Here is a 23,184-nt window from a genome sequence, read left to right on the forward strand (position 1 = left end):
TGTCTGTCAAGCTTTGTTGTGTTTGTCAGACTGAACGTTCTTCTGAGGCTTGTACAACTGGAGCTATTAGTAGCTGTAGAAGAGCAGCCTTGTAATAAAGACTGCACGTGACCATAACAAAACTGACAGGAGCATGTTCTTTTCCCATCGTCCCCACTACTGTGCCGACAGCAGTACTAAAGTTTGTCACCTAACTTTTGCTTACAAGTACCCTGCATCATCAGGTGAAAGTAACTCCAGGCCTGTGGATGAATAAAGGCTTAAAGTAAAAAAGAGACAGTGAGCAGCTTTGGACCGAGCAGCTGATGTTTATAAAAGTGGGTGGAAGCCTCTGCTCTTACTCAGCATGGCCCGCAAGCTGAAACACTTCAGCAAACACCCCGAGAGTTAAAGCAAACACTGCAACCTGGCCAAGCCACGCTCAGCCATGCGACTAGCATCAAAGACCTTCTTCTGTTTAATGGAAAAAAAACTCGGCTCTCTGATTTCCTGACTGTTGGCACTGCGCTTTTGTAATTATTAAGATGTAATTACCAAAGTTGAATTTGTAGTTGTAGTTATTCATCAGGTTTTTTAGTATAATCTCAGATCTCTTCAAGCCTGTCCCCTATTTATCCTATATCTTCTGCAGCACTCTCAATTTTACCACATTTGGAGCATTTAAAGTTTATGCCTCACCAGTTAGCGTTGTGCAAACTGCATTGCCTCCAATTGTGTCAAGTTGTAAAGTGAGCTCAAGTAGACTTTCCAATGTGGTTTCTGATTCTGTATGAGTCTCGTGGGCCCAGACGTTATCACGTAATAAGGTCTGGGGACAACCATGAAAAACTTTAGGCTAAATGTGGGGGAACCAACTGAGTATGAAGTTTCTGAACCAATCCAAATGCATCATCAAGGCTCAATATAGGAGTGATGGCTCATCAACATCTGTCGTTAGCACAAGTTAGCATGGAAAAAGTCCCAAATAAACTACAAATAAGTATATAGATTGTTTTGTGTGTTTAGAGAACAAATTACATGCTGTAAAGACAAACATTTCTATGGACATACCCTGGTTTGCATGGCAATCCAGCATCAAAAGTTTAAATTGTCCCTGGACATTCTCATTTTGAGATCACATCTGGCAGTGTGATTAAAAATGGATGAAAGTGTATTCCATTGCTAAAAAATCTAGTAACAACGATTTTGAAGTCTGAGTGTCCGTACTTATGTCCTTTTTTTTTCACTTTAACCTGAACCTGCTATGGAACTACATTTTCCAAACCTTTGCTGTTAAAACAGTACTTGGATCCCAGTTCTGCACTGTGCTCTATTTCGGAGCAGTGCCTGAGGCCCCAGGAGGCCATGCAGGGCATCCTGGAGCATGACGGATGAGGTCGAAGTGGCTATTTCTGCCTGAGGAGTCATCTGTCACTGCTCTGGGTGCACACGATTGAGGAGATGCAGACAAGAGTGGCACGCTGTCCAGCCATTGAGAAGATGCAGAGGAGGCTGTCCTTTATTAGCTAAATCTGGCTTTTTTAGCAACATTCAGCACGTGATCTCTGACTGCTATAAAGCTAAACAGCATCACACCATCTTCCTCGCCCAACCCTGCCTCACTGGAGAGGATTGAAAGGTTAGTTAGCTATGACTAGCCAAAGTCCCTCACAGCAGCTGGTTTTCAGGCTTTATTTTGAGTTTTTCCCTTCCTTTCCACCTTCCTTTTTCTAAATGAGCCACGTCCTCGTTCAATTTACAGATGCACCGAAGGAGTAATTCTTGTGTACCTAATGCCGCCTCTGGGCCAGGAGTAATCCCCATCGCCGCCTAGCAAGGGTTCCACAGGGCTAATATGAATGTAAGCAGGGGAGCACAGTGACAGCACCTGCAGAACACACCAATTTAATGTATTGTTTTTTAATTATCACTCTCATTCATTCACCCCAGCACCTCTTCTTTCTCTCTCTCCCTCTCTCTCTCTCTCTCTCTCTCCGACAGCGCTCCTTTTATCATCGCGCCAGTCTTAAAGATAATAAACTTTTGCTTAAAGGTAATTACTTAATCTGGACAAACCTGTGTGTTAAGCAGAGCTATTAAGAGCAGGGGTGATAAATCAGAGTGTAGAGGGGGTTGGGTGATTACAGCACAGTGTAATCAGTCTTGGAGACCCTTGCCGTCCTAAGTACCGAAATTACACAAACAGCATGCTAACAACATGCTGACGACGACGGGGCAGGCAGCAGAGGCACTTCAGAGCCTGATGCTCCATTCTAACCCTCAGCGCTATGATGCATGGACCTTATTAGCGGCGGGCTCAGACGCAGCTGAAGGATGCTGATAACCCCCTGCTCCGGCCCTTGCCCCTGCAGTTGCAAGCCCAAGCCTGACCTTCTGAGCTTAGTTTGGATGGCCAAATCCACAGCTCAGCCCCCTCCTAGTATGGCTAAAATACCATATTGGGATTGTATTGCTACATATTGCAGGATGCCTTGCAATATCTTTAAACTAAATGGTGAATCCATGATGTGACAAAGATCGACCTACATTATTTTGACCCAAATTAATGTTTTTTGTGATCATTTTGGAAAAGTGTTTAAGGAACAATATATTGGTGGAGCCATACTATGCTAAGTAAGGATTTCACCAGGTCATTGTATTTATTGCTGTGTAAAATTAGAGACATACCTTGCTTTCAGTTTTTCAAAGAAATCTGCAGGGATATTTTTCCACACCTCCAAAGTTCATTCTTGGTTGCATTTTCTGCTTCTCACAATCCAAATAATTCCAAACACATCACTGATGTTGAGGTCTGAGCTCTGGGGTGGTCAGTCTATTGCTCTGAGAACACAAGCAGCTTCTTTTTTATTTCTTTTTTTTCTATTTACTTTTCACAATAGTGGCTTCTTGACAGTTGCGCATCCTTTCAGAGTCACAGCGTTGTGTTTTCTGAATTTTGTCATCATGAATCATAGTACTGCAGACATGCAGCTTCATGATTTATAATTCTCTACAGGGATAACAGTGACGTAACGCCCCGTAAAAAGTAGAATAGAAATAAAATGTCAACCACAGTTCCATTAAACATTGGTGTTGCATTCCAAAGCACAAAAAGCATACAGAGCTTCTGAAAGCGCCAGAGGCCCAGAGTCACCTTTGCACATCCCGAAATGGGTTGCAAGATGGGGCCCGATGGTGTGTAATAGCTGGCATGATGATGTGTAGTTAGGCCTCTAGCCAGATTGTTCCAGAAGAATTTCCTGTCTAATTTCCCCTCCTGCTTCTCAGGGTAGGACAGAATGCCTTTTAATTACAGCGCCTTAAACCGGCCTGCTCGGAGGATCATTACCATTATTGAGCACTTCCTATAAGATGGAACCACTTTAGCCTTTTAGATCCGAGGATTAGGACTCGGCAAACACAGGAGAGAAGCGTTTGTGTGCCCTGAATATTCAAAGCATGGTTACAACAGAACAAACCACTTCGCCTCAAGGGATAACTTATGATCTTATTTAGGGACAGATTATGGGTTTTATCTGTAGTCTGGTTAAGCAGACTAAGGACATGTTTGATTAGAGTGATTTCCTCATAGAGAGTAGAGGCTGGTGTACTTTGAGCCCTCTTTCAAGAAGCACCTGTCCATGCTTGCGCTTTAACAGAATGTAAGTTTAGATTACAGAGGTGAAGTGCCACATTGTTTTTTCTTTTTGCATAGACATTTTTTTCAGAGCTGTGTGGATCAGATTTAAACCACTTCCAATTGTGCTCACAGATTGGATACATGTACAAAACTTGGCCCCGTGACTGAAATGATGCATTTGAACAGTCACCACAAGGAGATTGCACTGAAACAGCTGACAAAGTAGGAAAAAATGGTTAACTCAAGTAAGTTACATGTCAACAGTAGGACATCCTGCGCTACTACATAAGCGTGAGTGATGTCATAGGTACAGTGGATGTACAGATTGTTTGTGTGATACATCTGGTGATGAAGTAAATGACCAGTAGTTATCAGAACTCTCTGAAAGCACCTTCAGAAGAATCAAATCATCAGACGTATGAAAAAAATGTGAATTGAGCAATAGTGAATAGCCTTACAGCTTAAATTCACTGCATTATGATTTAGCACTCATCCAAACCTGCAGCTCTGGAGCAATGATGAAAAAGTCATTTGCCCCACTGCACTGGTCCCCCCAGATGTGAAAACAAATGTTATCACCCAAAGACTAATAGATAGCAAGGGCCTGAGTTGGGGAGTGCAGTTTGGCGCAGGCCCCCCCGGGGGATGGAGCTAGCTTCAGTAGGTAAACGCCCCTCTTGAACTCTCTAGAGTGCTCGCCTTTTGTTCTCCCAGCCGCTCCTGAACAATGGAGCTGTCCATGTGATAGAAGAACCCAAGCCCACGCGATAGAATAACCAACGCAGGCCCGGTCAATCTCACCAGCGCCTGCGCCCGAGACGGGCGCGGGACGGCCTGGCCTGCCCCAGCCCCAGGCCTCCTCTGGGGGTGAGCCTGAATGAGTGGTCTGACATGAAAAATGTGACCACTGGAAATAACACTGGTAATGCGGATAATTGAGGCAGAGCACTGATGAATGGCAGTGTGTGGAGCAATGTGGGGCTTTAATGATGCTGAGAGGGGGGGTTAATGCTGTTTAATCTTACTTTTTTTTGCTTTGGTTACCAAAAAAATATGGGTTGGGTATGTTTACATTGTCATAAATTATTGACAATGTTTTGTTTTTGTTGTGGATTTCTTACATGCTCACAGACCTCTAGTTTTGTTTTATTTCTTACTTTTCTCATTTCTAATCAGCCGACTCACTTAAAAGTTCTCCTTTTTCCACAATGTTAAGTGGACTGGGTTGATTAAGATTCAGGGAGGTGCATGTGACTTCAGCGCGGGAGAATTCCAGCAGAGGACTGCTCTCGCTGCTCTCTGTCATGTTTTGCTGACCCAGTTCTCCACACTCTTTGTTTTTTGGGCCTTCCTCAAGCCCCCCCATTAGCCCCTCCAATAACTCACCCATAGCATTAGTTAAGGGGCATTAACTGGGGCTGGGAGCTGAATGAAGCTGTTTTCGTCTACATCCACTCAACGGGCCTGTGCACTCGCACACAGGGCTATTATACTGCTTGTGGAGCATCAGGAGTGAAAATTATCCCCCCTGCCCTTTTCAGAGGACAGAGAGTGAGAGGTTCCCAGCAATTTGGGCTTGTGTTCAATCAAATAAGCTTCATTGTCTGGTGTGGCATTGCAGCTGCTGGAGTTTTGTGAAGTGGCTGTGCTTTAATAGGAAGCTTTTCTGCTAAAAGGTCAGATTTGAGCGGTCCCGTACGAAGCGCCCAGTTTAAGCAGGCTCGAGGGCCGGTGGTGGCAAGGGGGGCTCTTCAGGTTGCGCCTCTTGTTTTTCAACAGCTGCGCAGCGTTATTGTTGCGCTTTCTGCATGTCAGGTGTGTTTTATGGTGTTTTTCACATCAATTAAATCCGACCCAGGGCATTTTCCATGACAAATGCAGTAAAGAAGGAGGATGACTTAAGCGAGTCACGCATGGGCCTGCAGCTCCAGGGCACAGTGCTCACCACGGATTATTTTACACCAAACGTGAAAAGCATGTGTTACATATAACCAAGGCAATTATGGATCTGGTTATGTTCCTACATTATAAAAATTGTGGCCTGTTTCACTGTCTCAACTGAGGAGCATTGGTAAGCCGTTTTTCATAGTGTGTGATTATGCAGAAGCCTAGGTCAAAGCTCCTAACATTACAGTGTGTGGACATGTACAGTCATATGCAAATGCTTGAGCAGCTCTCGTCAAATGACGTTTGGTTTATTTTCTTAGTGAAAATAAGTTATAACATCCTCTAAAGAGAACACACTTCTGTATATTTTAATACATGTTTACTTATTATTTGCTGGTTTTGACAAACACACACAAACACTCTTCTAGACTGCTTATCCTTCTGGGCTGCGGGTGGAGCTGAAGCCTATCCCAGCAATCATTGGGCGGAAGGCAGAAAACACCCTGGACTAGTTGCCAGTCCATCACAGGACAGACACATAGATGTCTACATCCACACAAACAATCACACCTAGCGGCAATTCAGCATGTCCAATTGGCCTGACCGCATGTCTTTGGCCTGGAGGAAACCCACACAGACACAAGAAGAACATGCAGACTCCACATTGAAAGGACTCAGAGGATATTAACATTTTGGAAAAAGACATAAAATGTGGCCTGTGCACATGGAACATTCTATATTTGATGTTTTATAATATTATATTTACTGAATAAATAGAAATGTTATGCTAAAATTAAATTTGTTCTCTGTACAGGATGTCAATTTATTTTCACTTAGAAAATCAAGAAAATATGTAATTTTCCCAAGGCTGGTCAAACTTTTGCAAAGAACTTTACCTAATTAAAGTTTTTTGTTATCAAATAAGCCTGTTTTCTTTGTTGTCAGATTGCAGCTATTTATGATATTAAATATCTCTTAAACTGTTACGTCTAACCAGGTTTATACATAACACGTAAATATTGGTGAAACTATTTGTGCTAGTTGTACTTTGGAAATAATGCCAATGGAAATTATTTGGAAATAAGTCCACACATTTTATCCCATTTTTGTGATCTCATCACTCCTCAGCACTCATACCTTTCAGGTATTTGTACCTTTGGGCATGTTTTCAGTATGTGCTTTTAACAGTAGTTCGGAAAAGAAAGTTGACAAATCGCTGTTTAGGCAAACCTGCCCTTCCAAGGAAGGTGTGTTGATGAAAGTGAAACTGAGGGTAAGAAAAGCTTTTTCTTACTTAACCTAAAAGTAAAAACAAGGAAGTTCACATTTAAAAAGAAGGCAAAGTGTCCCCAAACTTTTGATGACGCAGTTTTAAGAAGAGTCACAGAGAGAGTGAGAGAGAAAGAGAAGAGGGTCATTTCCTGACTTTTGGTCCATTCTTGTCCATCATGCTGTCATGCGGGGCGAGCTACGGATCAAGAGAGAGGAGCACGAAAGAGAGAAAGAGAGAGACACAAAGAGAAGGATGGATGAGGCCAGAGTGCTGACTCACAGCAGTGTTGAGCGTGTGGGGCCCCTTGAGGCCCTCTGTGGGCACCTCAGGTATAGATAATGATCTGTGCCCCTGACCCCTCGCCTCTTGCGGGTCACCCGCTTTCTCCCGCCGCAGAGCGTGACGCCCCAAGAATTTTAATCCGGTCCAGAGGCGCTCACACCTCTCCTCTCCTTTCCTGTAGAGAATTATGTATTAGCTCTTTACAATTAGTCCTGAGTGCTAAAGCCCTATAAACAGAAGCACTTTTTGATTTCTGTGTTCACATTACAGGGTTGAAGGGGCAAAACTTTGTTACCCATTTAAAAGCTATCCTGCTTTGTTGGACATGCCTGGTCATTGAATCTGTGTGTAATATAAAAGCAGTGCATTCAGCCTGTCATCATAGCTTAAAGGGATATCCACCTACGTTTCAAAATTCCTGCATAATTTACTCATTGAAATGTAAGTCGTTCACAGTGGTTTGATCTTATCAACTCAGATCTCTTTACAGTGGTGGTGATAGAACCCAGAAGCCGCAATGCAACATAGCTATTTTGTGAGTGTTTGTATATAATGTTGGTGATACAGTGATGCCATGTGTGTACATCTCCACCTAAAAAATGTGTTAAAACACTTAAACCTTATCTCATAAACCTTTATAAACAATCTCTTATGCATTAGGCAGTGTATTTGTAACCATTCCATGCTGTAACTTTACATAAGTTTTTAGAGGCATTGAACTCTTGGATGTCTGGTTCCTATCCCTGCCAATGTGAACAATTCTGACTCTGTCAGTTTCTCTAAAGTGCATCATTTAACATCAAACCATCCTGAAGGACTGTTTACATTTGAATTTCAAAATGTAATTTAATCATAGAAGATTTTCTTTTACAGTAAGATGGCAGGAATGCTCAACACCCTGACTTCAATCCAAATATGAGTCTGATTTAAGAATGTTGAAATATTGCATGGGGAAATGAGACCCAAGCCAAAGCTCCATTAAAAGGCGCATGTAAATACTACATCATAACAGGGTGATCACCCAATTACAGTGATGCTGTTGTTAATGCCAGTGATGTTAAAAGCAAGTGTCTGTTAATGGCAGCAGCTAATTTAATTATAAAAAGTGTACATGCAGGGCAGAGGTGTGTTTACACTACTAACAGATATGGGTGACTTGATAGATTTAAGCAAAAAAAAATTAGAAGCTTGAATAGCAAAGGAAGCTCATGATGGTAATACTGAGGTAGTGGAGCAGCAGTGTTAATGTTCTCGTAGAATAAAGCGCGAAGAAAAGCAGAGGAGTTACAGGAACAGAGTCGCTAATTAGAAACAAAGCTCTGTAAAGAATTTAAGACTTTGAAAGCCGCACTCTCATGGCACAGAAAAAACAAACTTGCCCGCGCAAAAGATCAACTGCGGTTTCTCGTTATCACAACAGCTAATGAAGGCCGCTCGGGTTTAATGGGCTATCCCGAGCCAGGAGAGGCTTTATTACAGGAAAGCGTCGATTTTGATCCTCTTTCATTCCAAATAAAAAGCCTCACAAAAAGAGCCATAATGAAGAAAATGCCCAGCTAATATAAACGAGGCCAACTGTAAACGCAACAGCTTTGCTTGGTATGAAAAGTTGCTAAGCAGCACACACACTTCTTATTAATGAGTCTGTATTGTATTTCAAAGCCATCACAGAGTTTGTTGGGGTTTTTTTTTTAGTTTCTAGCGCTGCTTCTATGAACGCTCCATGATTCACACATTCCACACAAAAACCAACTCAAGCTTATAAACCCACTTAACCTTCTCAAACCCTAAAAAAGTGGGTTTTAGTCCTTGGTTTGGGGGCATTAAGTTGTGGGTGTTAATGCCTGATTTTTTATTTATTTATGTTTCATGTCAGGGATAATGCATATCAGTGAACCTAAGTGTTCGCCAACTGGCCAGTTTTCTGCTAAACAAACAAGAAACAAAGACACGGAATAAACAGTTCAAAGAAACAATAAATTAGTAGTGTTAAAGGTAACGTGTTATAACGTGTTAACACAAGCACTTATTAACGCCACAATTTTTTTAATCACCATTAACACGTTTTCGAGTTTGATACGTTAAACCATTTGTACTTCCAGCATGAAGCCCAGCTGCTCATGTGCTGTTGCTATGACTTTACCGCTGTAGCCACTGTTGTTGCTTTTACTGGAGCTTGGTGATGAAAACTGGAAACCTCATTTTATTTTCATGTTTACCTTGCATTGTTCTCATTTGTGTGATCTGTGTTCACTCATTGAAAATAATGTTATTGAGATATTGAAAGTGATAAGTACATTCTAATGAAGATTATTTGGTCCACTCGTATGCAGTCGTGCAAAAGTTTGATGGTGAAATTCTATGCTTTGTTGATTTTCTACGTGAAAATAAGTGAGCACGTCCTCTACAGGTAGCAAACTTAAATATGGCATTTTCTCCCATTTTTAGAGCAGAATTTTTATTTAGTTACAGAGTTTGAGATGTTGTAAAAATGTGATATAAAATGTGCCTTCATATTTACACAGGCCAGAATTTATGTTTTTTCCAGTGTGGTAAATTCAGGGGCTTTCTACCCAGTGAACACTGGAATAGGCTCCAGCACACCCATGACCAAGGAGAATAAGTGGTTTGGGTGTGTGTGTGGGTGTGTGGGTGTGGGTGTGTATGTATAATTTCAGCAAATGACCAGGGGTGCCCAAACTTTTGCACAAGACTATAGATATAGCAAAATGTACTGCTTTTAAAATGAAAAACGTCTGTTTAGAGATTTGGGCAGAGAATGGAGTAACATGGTTTATATACTAAAAAACAGAGATTCAGTTTATATGCATACATGTTTGTATGTTGGGGGGATCCAGATGTGGTCTCGGCTGGCTGTGTGTGCTTGTGTGTGTGTGCGTGTGAGACGTGTTGCCTGGCCGTGGCTACAGCACTGGAGCTGGGCAGAGGAAGGCTTCTCCCTATGCTGTCAGCTCCGCTTTGCGTCCAGGCCGCACTTCTCCTTGATAGCGTCCATCATTCGCGCTAGTTCAAAGAGCCTCTAGCTGCAGGTCTTTGTCAAAAGCCCAGTTGGATATCTTTTATGTTTGAGATGTAGGATTTCTTAGGATGACTTTGATTATTTATTTATTCCACTTCTCTTGTGTGATAGTGCCAATATTTTACACGAAACTGCTCGGGCCTGCTCTGAGACTCGTCTTACTTTATTGTAGAGCTTTTGGCTTTGAAATTTATTTTTTTTGAAAAGTCTGGCTCTTTTTTTTTTCATTATTTTTTTTTTTTTGAAGTTTTTTACTGTTTTTTTCTCTCACTCTCTCCCTCGTTCCCTCTATCTCCCCTTCTTGCTCTCTCTCTTCTACAGGCCCTCACCACATCTTCCCAACTTTCCACACTCCGATCCCCATTGACATGCGTCACCATGAAGGTAGATACCACTACGAACCTCACGCTCTTCACGCCCTGCATGGGTAAGTCCTGCAGCCTTCTCCCTCACTGTATAAAGGGCCCATGTTCTACTCTTTCTTTGTATTTTATTACATTTTTCAAGCTTATACTATAGTAGTAGGCAGTGTGGCCAAAACTTGACATCATGTTATAGTTGAAGTATCTGAAGTTTTTGCTATATATCATGGTGTATTATTTTTTTTTTAATAAAGAAATTTTAGTTGCTTAAGAACACCTATTTTTGTAGGTAGAGTAACAGTGTCTTGTTATTTTGGGATGTCCTTTCACTTTTTAATAACATCAAATTTTTAATAATCAAAGTAAATTTGAATTTTTATTGTGCAAAATAGTAAAAAGAAAACTGAACACTGTGTAGATAAAGCTATGTCTGTGTTGCTTTCTAGCGCTAGTCTCATGGGCCCAACAAAAACAGTGCAAAATGTTGAGTGATGTCTGAATTTCTACAAAGAAGATGTTGATTTCTTATTGAACAGCTTTTTATTTGAGCTTTTTCCATTCCACATTAAATGGAGCAGCAGCTACATTCCCGTACCTGTACTTGAATTTAACTACTGCACCATTTAAGGTGGAACAGGACATTTGAACAAGTCATTGTCTCATACTTGCATCCCGTATACATGTGCTTCTGACTGTCATATGGAGCTGGAATGGACAAGGCAGGGAGACTGAGTTGTTGCCTGATACAGCTGACTGAGTCACGTGACTCCTCATCCGTGGAACTGGTGTTCATGTTAAGCTAAGGCTAACCCCAAAAGACCTGTCCACTGCCCTGAAAACAAAGTGGACTGTTTCAGATGCAACGTAGATGCAGAGGGAGGTGGTTGATTTTTCATTTGAAACTTGACTGCAACATCCCTGACTAAGCCATCCAGCTGAAAAATTAGAGTCGTTTGCACTGTTTGTACGTTGAATTAACTGGACATATTTGTGGCTTATCAGTATAATGGTTATGATTAAACTCATACAAGAGAAAGAATTTAACAGGTATACCGGTTCATCTGCTACAACAATTTGGGCTAAAACATACAGGATAAGCTGGACAGTGTCTCCACATCTTCCACCACAGCTTTGCTGCAAACTGTCTGCAGGAACAGCACTCATTATCAACCGGTGGGCTAAACAGAGGCTGAATGAGTTGCCCTATGTAAATATTGTGATGGGACTAACAGTACAACCATGGCAAATCCAAACTGGTTATTTTTGCAGCTTAATTTCAATGTATACTGTATGGCCCTGGGGAGGGAATGCTGTGGGTATGTTTGAAACAATAAGAGAGGGTCTGTTATTTAGATCTTAAGATTGCATTTGACAGGGTGACACCAGATGCAGAGCAGATACAGCTTGATTTAATTTTTCACAGAGTGGCTTTTTTTTCCCTCTCAAATCAGCAATATGTTTTCCAGAATGGATCTAAAAACACTTTTCTCTCCCCTGCTGGGTGTGATTTCCCAAACACTGGCCAGTTAAATATCAAAGACAGATGAGAGCTTTATGATCATGTCAGTAAAACAGAACCTTAACATTTACCCTCAAATCTCTCTTACTCTCAGTTGCATATGCTCAGGCGTTTGGCATCCACAGCCTAAAGAGGAAAATGCCCATTGGCATGCTCTTTCCATTAACAAAGCTTTTGCGTTTGAGTTTAGCGAAGTGTAAAATGTACTGTATACACTAGATAGCACACTTAGGTCATAATAAGACAACACCCCCCGCCCCCCCATTCTTGGTCCAAAACAGCATCCCAGGCCACCACAGTAATCTAGGGTAACCTCGAGACCCATGCACTCTTATGCGTCCCACGTGAATTTTGAAACAGGGGCTTGGTGTTGTACAAGCTGAACGCTAAGTGGGCCAAACTAGTGGCCAAACTAGTTTTGAAGTTACACTTTGTTGTTGTTTTTGCAGGTTTCCTTTTTTCTTTTTTTTAAGACTATGCATTCAATTCAACTTCAAGTATATTTCTTGTTTTTTTTCTGTTGAAATGGGGTCTGCTGGCTCCAAGCTAGGTTTTATCTTAAGAAAAAGGCTGAATAAATCAATAGAATTCGGGAAGTTGTGTTCTTACATTTTAAATTCACAGATTTGATGGTGATACATACGGTGTGCCTGGTAGCAGCCAGCCTATTCATCATACACAGTGGCGAGTATAGGGTGGGGTGGAAGGGGGGTGCTGTCTTACTACTCGGCCACCTTGATTAATGTGATTTGATCTTGACAGTGGACCCCTAATTCATCAAGACCTTGATCTAGCTGTCTTTCCCTCTGCCTGTGCCAAATTCATCTAATTACAGGGACGTTGTGCAGCAAATTAAGCGCAGTGTCGCTCGTGGCATGCCGAGGCACTTTGTTACAGTGTGTCAGAGGGCACTGCTCTGATTGTCTAACATGACATCTCCATACAGTGCGCTTTATCATTGTTTGCATATTCCATAATGAGGGTGCTGGTTATTTTGTCAGAGCTGTCAACTGAACTGCGGCAGGAAACTTCTCTGTCGGGGCTTTTTTTTCCGGGTGCAACGAGCGATGCTTTTGCTGTCTCTCCAACTGGCTTGGATGACAGCGGACGAGGCGATTCATCTGTGGAGTGGAGCAGGGCACTGTGGGAATTCTTACAGCGGAGACAGAGAGGGCCGGGGGCTACGGAACAAGCCACCCACTCGTCTCACTCGCTGACACACACATGTCGACACAAACTTCCCCTGCTCTCCGTACCGCTCAGTGTCAGAATGCAGCCACAGCTAAAGACATCACTTTGAACTGAGGAAGGAAAAGCAGTGTGATGCCTGAAACAGCTTGTGCTGTTCTGATTTGTGGTCTATGGTGGGCCTGTTTCAGATATGGCCAGAAGAGCAGGTAAGCGACATAAAGCAATAGTTTGGCGATATATCAAATTTATACCATTTTCCTCAAATGTAATCAGTCGGCCAAGCCATTTGCAGAGTCTGAGCTTCTTTAGTTTTGTGGTGGAGCTACAAAGCTAATGTACTATAACTGACAAGCAATGGAAATTTATATTGTACCAATAGACCCTTTTTGCACTCCTTCATCATAGTAGGGAAAACATTACAGCAATGGTGGCGTTTATGAATGAGAATGTAGATTACAAATTTATTTTTCGTCCTCATTAAGGCATTTTATGTCACTTTTCCGCTGTTGACATTCGTTTTGATGGGCCAGGTTCATTTTTATAAAGGAACTAACTTGACAGTCCACAGGCTTTTCTTTGAGAATTAGCTACACAGTTGAAGGTAAGGATCTTGTAATAAGCAATCTAGTGATGTCAGCTAATATTAGCTCTCCTGATTTAACATTTTCACGTTTTGTGTAAGTCAGTCATGTTGTTTTGTACAGTATCCAGTGTTGTAAATGGTCAGGTTGTAGTCAGTGTTCCTATGCAAGCCAACCGACATGACAGTGTTTGATTGCTTTGAGCAGTAATATCACTACCGTCAACATTTGCTATACAAAAGGATCAAGTAGGGCAGCAACACATGTATGTGATAAATTCAGTATTTAAAGTATTAGAAAACAGAAGAGCAATTTAAATAAATAACTGATATGTGATGTTTCCCACTTTTATAAACCCACACTTCTATGTGGGGAAATGGACGTTTTAAGGCTACAAACACTTCACACGTCTTCACAACTCAATGCAAACTATATTTGTGAGACTCTTGCAATTCCAGGTGACAGTTTCAGTTTTAATTTGAAGTCCAGTCTAAACAAGTTTACACTTCTGCCAGTAGCTAGCTAGCTCTCAGGCTCTCAGTTGCATTTATTACCAAGAATAAATAATATCACACCAGTTAGTTAGGCGTCCAGAGCTGTAGGCAAATTATTCAGACTACCCCGGCCGTTAAAGCCAACATGAATGAGTTCAGCACATGCTCCATTATAAAGCAGTTTGGAGCAGCTTAAAAATCATGATCACTTTCCCTTTCACTAACAAGAGTTCGCCAAAAAGTTCTTTTCATTTTCACTGCTAACTATATTTAGAGCCAAATAAAGGTTCACAGATTGAGTAGGATCAGCATTATAATGCAGCTTGCTGTGAAATCAAGCAAGCAAGCAAGAAAGGGAACCCATCCTCCTCTGGTCGACCCCGGATAGCAAACATTGTTACTATGAAGTATTTTAGAATAAAGAATTGACCTTTTTGATTTAACCTTGATATTATCATGATCAGATGAAAAGCAATAGTGCATTTAGACAATAAGAAACATAAAACTATTCCTATTCAGTAATTAAAAAATGCTTATCTCTTGTTTTTGTAATAGAATATTTTAAAATATTATACATAGTATTCAATATAAAACTTGAAAATGAAAATATGAATGTACCTTTGTGGAAAAATTTGGTAGATACTTTAATGAGGATGTAAGAATAAGTAAGTCCTCTATATTGTCATTTATTAAACACCACCACTGTTTTCCCCTACTATGATGACTTAAAGGTGAATGAAATGTGAATGAAACGGTCCATTAGCAAACAAATGGATAAACACATGTACATAGTTCAGGCTTCAAAACCTCTCTGCGGATGCAGAGAAGTCACATACTGTCAGAAACTGCATTAGCAAGTCGACTTGAGGTTACTTAACAACTCAACATTGTCTGAGTCATGATTTAGGCATGCAGTTTGCACAATTATGTAAGATTGTTACATTAGTAGTTTACCAAATCAAATTACAGTACCCATGTAGCTCCAGTATAAAACTAAAGGATCTCTTTGACACTTGCCTACATGTAGGGTTTTTTGTGTAAAATGTCTGAATTCCTCTGCACATCAATGAAATAAGCAGTCTCTCTCAAAAGCAAAAATCCTGGCTGTCAGGAAATTGCATGTGCAGCAGACAGAAGCTGGAATGTATTGGTTAGGTAGATGCTCCACACAGGTGCTCGGCTTTGGATAGAAGGCAAGTCTGAGCAGACTCTGATTGGATACTATTCACTTATAGCTTCAGACCGGTGAAAAGAAACCATAGTCAACTGTCAGTCAAACATAATTACAAAACTGCTGCATTGCATGCAAACCAAAGTAAATTCCCTTGAAAAACACAGTCATCATCCAAGCATCTGTGTCCCAAATGGTGTCAACATGCAGGTCATCAGTGTCTTTCCTATGTACCTATCTTGTTCTGTTCATTCAGAGTCTTGAACATTTTTATGAACACATATACTTTATGTGGTTGAAAAGCGTGTTTTTGTATGTGGATAACCTACAGCAGTACAGTGAGAACAGTGTGGGCCGTGGGAAGAAAATGTGATTTATCTAAATCAGAGCTGCAGCCCCAGGGTACAGACAAGTCTCTGTCACACTGCAATTCATCCTCCTAACACACAGACACTCACACACATAGCATATATGAAGCAGTGCATGCTACAGGCCTAAAGAAAGGAACACTAGCTTTGTAAAAATAAACAAGATCATAGATTTTTTGTGGAGATAATGGACAGTAATGAGTTTATATACAGTAGTGTGCAAAGTCTAAGGCAAGCATATTGTTTAAAATAAATCTGTTACCTGTTTTTTGCCTGTAAAAAACACAATATGGCATTAATATAAAAGTAAACAAACATGAAAGTAAAATTCAAACAAGGATAAAAATTAAAACTTAACAAGGATCTAGAATAATTCGATTTGGTTCCAGTCCCTGTCATCACATAACGCACCAGATTTAATATAAAAATACATTGATTGGCCATACCAGGTATTGGATTATATCCACAAAGTACAAATAGTACTAGGCTTCACTACTCACTGTCTTAATATTGTTTGTATTTATTTTAACATTGTTTTTTTTGGGGGGAGGCTCATAAACACTTGCTCCCCAGATAAATAACTTTATATATATATATATATATATATATATATATATATATATATATATATATATATATATATATATATATATATAAAAACCAAATCAGGAATACTGGGAAAACACCCTTTTAATGAAATATTTTGAATGGCAAAATTAATTTTAAAGGACTGTAACTGTTTTGGGGTGGATACTCTGAGATGGGAAAGTTAATAAAGTAAAAGGTTGTCTTGTTCCATAACCAACTAAAAAAAGCACTGTTACACTATTGGTAGCAGCATGGATATCTTTATTAGCCTAATAGATCACTGGCTAGCTGTCAGATTTGGTTGGGAGCGTTAAAGATTCCTTATTGTTGTGTAATGTATTTGAATAATGCATGCTGGATATTGTAGTGACAGAACATTGATGGACAGAATGATAAAACAAATCGAGAATCACGCATCAATGAGCCAATACGCATCATTGTTCCGAAATCTGGACTTCTGGCATATTTAGAAGGTTTGGGGGAAAAAAGCCTCTTAAACTAGATATCAGTGTAAGTTGTGTTGGTAAATTGACTTAATATTTTTAATGTATTTTTTTAAACTTTATTAATCACTGCTTTCTTCAGTACTCTAGGCCTGTAGTGAATGCGCACCTATCAGTGTCTTCTAAAATTCTCATGCACGTGATTCAGCATGTCAGCGCAGTACACCCATCGCCCTGAAAAGCATGCCCATGCACATATGGATACAAACACCCCGCAGGCAGTCTGATATGTGCATCCGCACGCCCACAAATTCAAACCCGGACTCGCCCACACCCACACCATGACACAATAGCACGATGGCGGATGCTCCTGACCCCTGCAGAGCCTGTGAATGGGCATTAAAGCCGAGGCACCAGCCTCCATTACCCTGAGTGGCCAGACAATGGGTGCGCTCGGGCACCTGACTGCCTGGCACACGGCAAAACAGGTGCGCTGCCCATCTGCTGGGCATGAATGCTAACACAAACACGGGCACCCACAACAATGCCCCCATCACAGGAGTCTGGCACCGCTGCCCGTCCTCAACAATAGCCTAGCATCTCCCGACACTGAAGAGCGAGGGAATGAAAAGGGAAACAACCCTGCTTTGTAGCTACGTTGTTATTACACAGAGCAGCATTATGACACAAATTGTTTGCTGACTGTCAAAAATGGAGATATTTGTCTCTGTTGTAATTACAGCTGCTACCGTTATTGCTCTCAGGAGAAAATATCAGATGTTAGGTAATGTCTCTCACTAAAAAGGTGGCAATTAAATCACACAAAAATACTCAGACCACTAACTCATTTCACAGCCTCTTAATGGACTGTCTCAACCCTTAAAACTACATGGGCTGGTATGTGGGCCCACTTAATGAAGGCATCAATCCATGCTCCTCAGCTCGAGTCTACCATGTTCATTTGGACCTGCTGAACTCCAAACCCCATGCCTCTGTGCTTCTCCTGGCTCCAGCCTGGACCCGCCCCCACCAGAACTGTCCTGGTGCATTGTGGAAGCCGTATGCCATGACTCCTGCTGGAGGTGAGAAATCAGAGGTTTCTGGGGTCCCCTGTTGGCCAGAGGGGCTATGCTTCAACACTATGCTTTGTCCACTCTTCATATGAAAGAAAGAACCACTCCACAGGCTAAGCTTTAAAATTTTACAAAAGTGCATATTGCATTATTTATTTGTGCAAAGACTGTTTGGTCTGCTTTGTGGTTAAGATTTGAGTAAGATATTAAGTTTTATATGAAGCATGCTTGCTGCCACGCCATGATACTTGATCAAGTAATGGCATCTACATGAGGTAGTTAATTGCAATGGGGAATCCTCAGGGCTTTCAGAGAAGGCCTACGGATTTCTGAAAAATACAACTGCATTTCTCTATTTTTTTTTATTGAATACATTCATCATGCTTGTTGTTTTAGGGTGACCATATGTCCTCTTTTTCAAGGAAATGTTTTCTTTGTGGGATCCAAAAAATGCATCCAGTTGGGATTTCCAGATTGTCTAAAATGTCCAGGTCTTTTGGCTTTGCTCTCACGTTGACATTTGCTTTCCACAGTCTGTCCCATTTCACCCTCCTGCCCCCAGTGTTTTTTTTTGTTTGTTTGGTTTTTGTTTTTTTTATTGAAAACCAAAATATGGCAACTCAAAATATGTTTAAACTCTGCAAGTAATATAGTAATTTTGGTATTTCATTGTTAAGTTTGAAACAAAAGGATTAAAAATGTGAAATGCCGAATGGCAATTTTTTTCCTTTGTGGTATCTAAGTAGATTCCATGTTCTGTTCTCCCATTGGTTAGGACTTCAGGAGCTGAACTGAAGGCCTAATGTTTCAGCTTAACCACAGATGTAATTAGGAACTGATGGTGAAACCAATCATATTTTGCTTTCCATTGAGTGAGAAAATTTTCACTCTAGGTCTTCAATTAGTTCTAGATACGTCACTGACTGTGAACACAAGTGTTAGCCTAACCAGTGTGTTTCAGTCACTTGTTAGAAATCTAAAACATCCTCAGCTCTATGCTCAGGACTCTTTACAGAAACTGCTACAAGTTAAGTATATATGTTGATGTGTGTTACAAAGCTTGGAATGTCTGAAAGGGCAGTCATGGGCTGGAGGTTAGGGAACTGGCCCTGTGACCGGAAGGTTGCTGGTTCGATCCCCAGTGCTGACAGTCCGTGACTGAGGTGTCCTTAAGCAAGACACCTAACCCCCAATTACTTCTTGGGTGCCATGGATAGGGCTGCCCACCGCTCTGGGCAAGTGTGCTCACTGCCCTCTAGTGTGTGTGTATTCACTAGTGTGTATGTGGTATTTCACTTCACGGATGGGTTAAGTGTGGAGGTGGAATTTCCCCGTTTGTGGGATTAAAAAAGTATCACTTAACTTAATACCTGAAATGTCAGAGTTTCATCTAGAATAGCCAGAAAATGTTTTGCTATTTATGTCCTGAACTGAAGGTCTAGCTCTAATAGCCAAGACTCACCACTATTTATTAGCATTATTATCCAACCTGCAACGTTTTTCCAAACTCTTGCAGCTTTTTGGTAATTTAATTGAAGTGAAATAATCATACAAATATTTATTTGCAATGGTGCTGCTAGAGTTGGAAGCATTTTTTGTTTATTCAGTGACATCACAGGGAATAATTTAAAACACTGTGTAGGAAATGCCTCTTGCACAACATTCTCTTGTTTAGCTGTCATTTTCCAACCTTAAAAATCAAGCAGTCGAGTTGTTAAAATGGTGGAGCAATCACACGCGCTAATTAGTTACTGGCTGAGGACCAGTTTAATAAAGTTTAATGATGTCAGTTAGTGGAAAACATTAACAGAGACGTTTAGTTCATCGATACAGTGTGTCGACTGTGTCAAACACACTCCATTAATCTAGATGAATTCCAGACTAGGAGCTGAATGTCATCATTCTACAACGGTAGAGTGAGGTCACTGAGACAGGGGGCTTTTGGTCTGGAACCATGCCTTTTTTCTCATGTCTCCTGGTTGGAGTTCAGAAGAGATGAAACAGTCTGTCGAACATGAAACAGGAAGGCTAGGATGGTTGATGGAGTGGTTGACCTACAGTGGTCAGTACTGGATCAGAAGTTTGCTGTTGTAAAGATAGATAAGATCATATTGAAGCCATGTCTGTTAAATCAGAGTCATATGGAAAACTTTAAGTTAGTGTAGATGAGCAGTCTGGCGATGATGTCTGGCTGTGTTACTTTGGTGGAGGGGGCCGTCTGGCATGTCTCGGCTCAGAACAGTGGAGTCTTTATGGGCTCAAGCACCTGTATCTGACCCAGAGAGAGGCTGGCTTCAGGACAAGCCTGGCAGTCTGTGGCCAATCAGTGGAAAGTGAAGGGGTTCAGGTCTATCTCAAAGCGGTCCAGGAAAAGAGAACCAAGGAGCGAGCCACTGATGCACTACTGGACCTTGGATTCTTGGCAGGAATTCATAGCCCACTGAAAGATATCAGCTCTTAATAACCTGGAGCATCTTCAGTCATTTCAAAGAAAAACTCCACTCTGATTTGCCTCCCTAGCTGCATCATACCTTAACTTCGTTTTTTATTTTGGTTGCCCTAAAACAAAGCAACTGTCAAGGAATCTACCCAAAATTTATGCAGCTTGTTTTTTGTTCTTCCTTCTGAAGGGTCTCTTGAAGAAAGGCTTGCTTGCACATGAGTCCTGTCAGTAGGTCTTTTAGGTTGGACCACTCTGTCTTCTGCATTCCGCTGTGCTCTCTGAAAAGCTAATAAAACGGCCAGGGAAGACATGCGGGCCTAAACGGAGCAGTTTCTTTCAACCCAAATGAATGTCCCGCTGCTTCTTTGTGTGGTCTGGGAATCATCAAAAAAGACTGGTGGGGTTGAAAATCAACCGTGGCTAAAGAAAGAAAGGGAGTGAAAAAAAAAAGAACGAGCCAAGTGACCGTGATCCCTAGCTGCCAAGGTCCTTAACTACAGTGCAGTCATTTCCTTCCAGGAGAGAGGGGAGCCGCAACGCGCCTGCTTTGTGTAATGCAGTCTGGCATCTTTTCACTGTGCCTCATACCGCTGAAAGCACTTTTGCTTTTGTGAGCTCAAGGCGCTTCAGAAAAGCACATTAGAATAAACTACCTTTAACCTAACATCCCCAAAATAGACATTATGTCAAACATAATGTAATTCAATCAGCTTGACCAAGAGAGGGTTGTACAATGAGTGTTAGTATTGCCCAACCAGGCTAATAAGGGTAAACTGTAACCAGATCCATTGGCAGCTTGGCTATTCATCCTGGATATTTTGCTGTCTAGCGCTCACAGGAGGGTGAAATTGTCTGGAAGTGGCAACCCTCTGTCAGGCAAACTGCTGTGACTTTGTTCCAACTTACAAATAAATACCTAATCCCATTTACTAACTGTGTATGCCTTTTTATGTAGAGTTATATTTGTGTTCATTCAGATTTTAGCCAAACGTATTCAATCTCTTACTCAAGATGAGTGATTGGTTCCAGCCTTGTCATTGTTTTGCTAACTCATATAGCACTGATCTTGAAAGAGCAAAGACATTTCCTGATATACACTTTAATTTCTTTTGTTATGCAAAGTGAAAACATTTACACTGATAATCACATAAATGAAAAGTGTCTCCTAAGACCACAATTATCAGTCTGTAATTATATATAGTGGAGCCTATTCTTAGCCTGTTTATGCAAATGCTGCATTTACATTACCAGACTGAAGTGGCAGAAATCTCTTCTTTTTTTTTTTTGCCTTAATGTGATACAGATCCATTTATTTTCAGAGCTGTGTGAATACACATATGTTATCTTTTCAAATCGTCACTTTAGGTGGAAATATACAAAAAATCTGTTTCGATCTGACCGTCCTAATGGCCATGAACTGGACATGCATCAATCAAAGACCACATATAAAACTGGCTCAAATGGCTCTGATTTGAAAAGATCATTTGTTTGTCCACACCTCTAAAAAATATTATTTGTGTCACATTAAGGCAAAAAAAATGTACTTCAGCCTGGTTTTTTAAACATATGTGGTCCTAAACTGGATACTTATTCAGTTCGTGGCCATGAGACCTTAATGACAACAGTCAGATGTACACATCTGTACATCAGAAGGTACAGATCCGTTCACATTAATGACAGATATGAGCCACCTACCTACACGTGTGAAATGTTAATCTTGAAAGATCAGATCTGAGTGAATACTAGCTATGTAACCTGAACAGAGCCTTAGCCACATCATGAATCTTTATCTGATTGGATCAGAAGATGTATTGGAGAGATTGTTGCTTGCTCAGACACTTCAGGAGGTGGTTTGAGATGTACTAAAGATGAGGCTCAGCCAAATACTTTAACGTACATCAAAATATAAACAACAGCTTCTGTCACATTTGAGGCCATGTGTGTTTCTGGTTTCTCTCTTTAGTTCTCGTAAAATGCATAACTGCATAGAACTAAATTTCTGTTGTGGTCAGCGTCATCTCAAGATATTCCTGAAAAGAATTTCTTGGAATTTGCATGTAACACTGAGAAAGCACTACTGCTGAAAATCAAGTTTCTCTGTAATGGAGAAACGTTTTGAAGCCATTTGTAAATGTACTGTGGGTAAATCTTACCTGAACTTTATCAAGAGACACATGAAATCACAAGTGTAAATAGGGTTTCTGACAGTAGTGTAAACTTGAGAAGTCAATTAGGACATTTCTTCCTTCTGCATCCTTCTTGCCCATAATGTGATACACTCTGACTGACTGGGTGCTGTATCACACAAACCCCTGTGGTCATGTAACATGATCATATGCTTGCGTGCCATTCAGTGTTGGTGCTCAACCCAGCAAGCTTCGCCTCATGACTGCCCTCAGTCTCAACCTCAACCCAGGTCCCAGCACAATAAGAGCAGCAGACATGATATCATGCTCTTTCATGAATCAGTGAGACTGCAGATCAGACTACACGAGACGAGTTGGCGCTCATTCAGGCAGAGACTGGAGTCTGTCTGCTAGGTTTATGCAGTGAAAATCGCCTCGGGCCCAAGAACCAAATCCTATCCATCACAAACCTAACTCCACACAAGAAGCTTTCCTCGGAGAAATTTCTCCGGCAGACTGGCTGGTTTTGATTTTAGACACTGTGGCTTAAAGGGGAATCTGGAGTGATTTGGAAAATGATTGATCACACTGGTGTTTGATATTATTGATTAGAGATGTCCCAATCTGATTTTTTTCAACACAGTCCTGATTAATATTGAGTACCAATATTTAGTCTGATGCAATATTTGTATTTTCATAGATTATCACAGAATTAATGCATTAA

General features: G+C 40.9%; 1 protein-coding gene across 1 annotated transcript in view; it reads left to right on the forward strand.

Annotated features, from left to right (window-relative positions):
• The window catches only part of gli2b (GLI family zinc finger 2b), a 105,348-nt gene that overhangs the window by 48,127 nt on the left and 34,037 nt on the right, over positions 1-23,184 (forward strand). The window contains exon 3 of the mRNA XM_037545621.1: positions 10,423-10,528. Within this exon, the coding sequence (XP_037401518.1) occupies positions 10,423-10,528 (106 nt within the window). The remainder of the gene's footprint in view (positions 1-10,422; positions 10,529-23,184) is intronic.

Source organism: Pygocentrus nattereri, chromosome 15, assembly GCF_015220715.1.
Source record: "Pygocentrus nattereri isolate fPygNat1 chromosome 15, fPygNat1.pri, whole genome shotgun sequence".
NCBI classification, from domain to species: domain Eukaryota; kingdom Metazoa; phylum Chordata; class Actinopteri; order Characiformes; family Serrasalmidae; genus Pygocentrus; species Pygocentrus nattereri.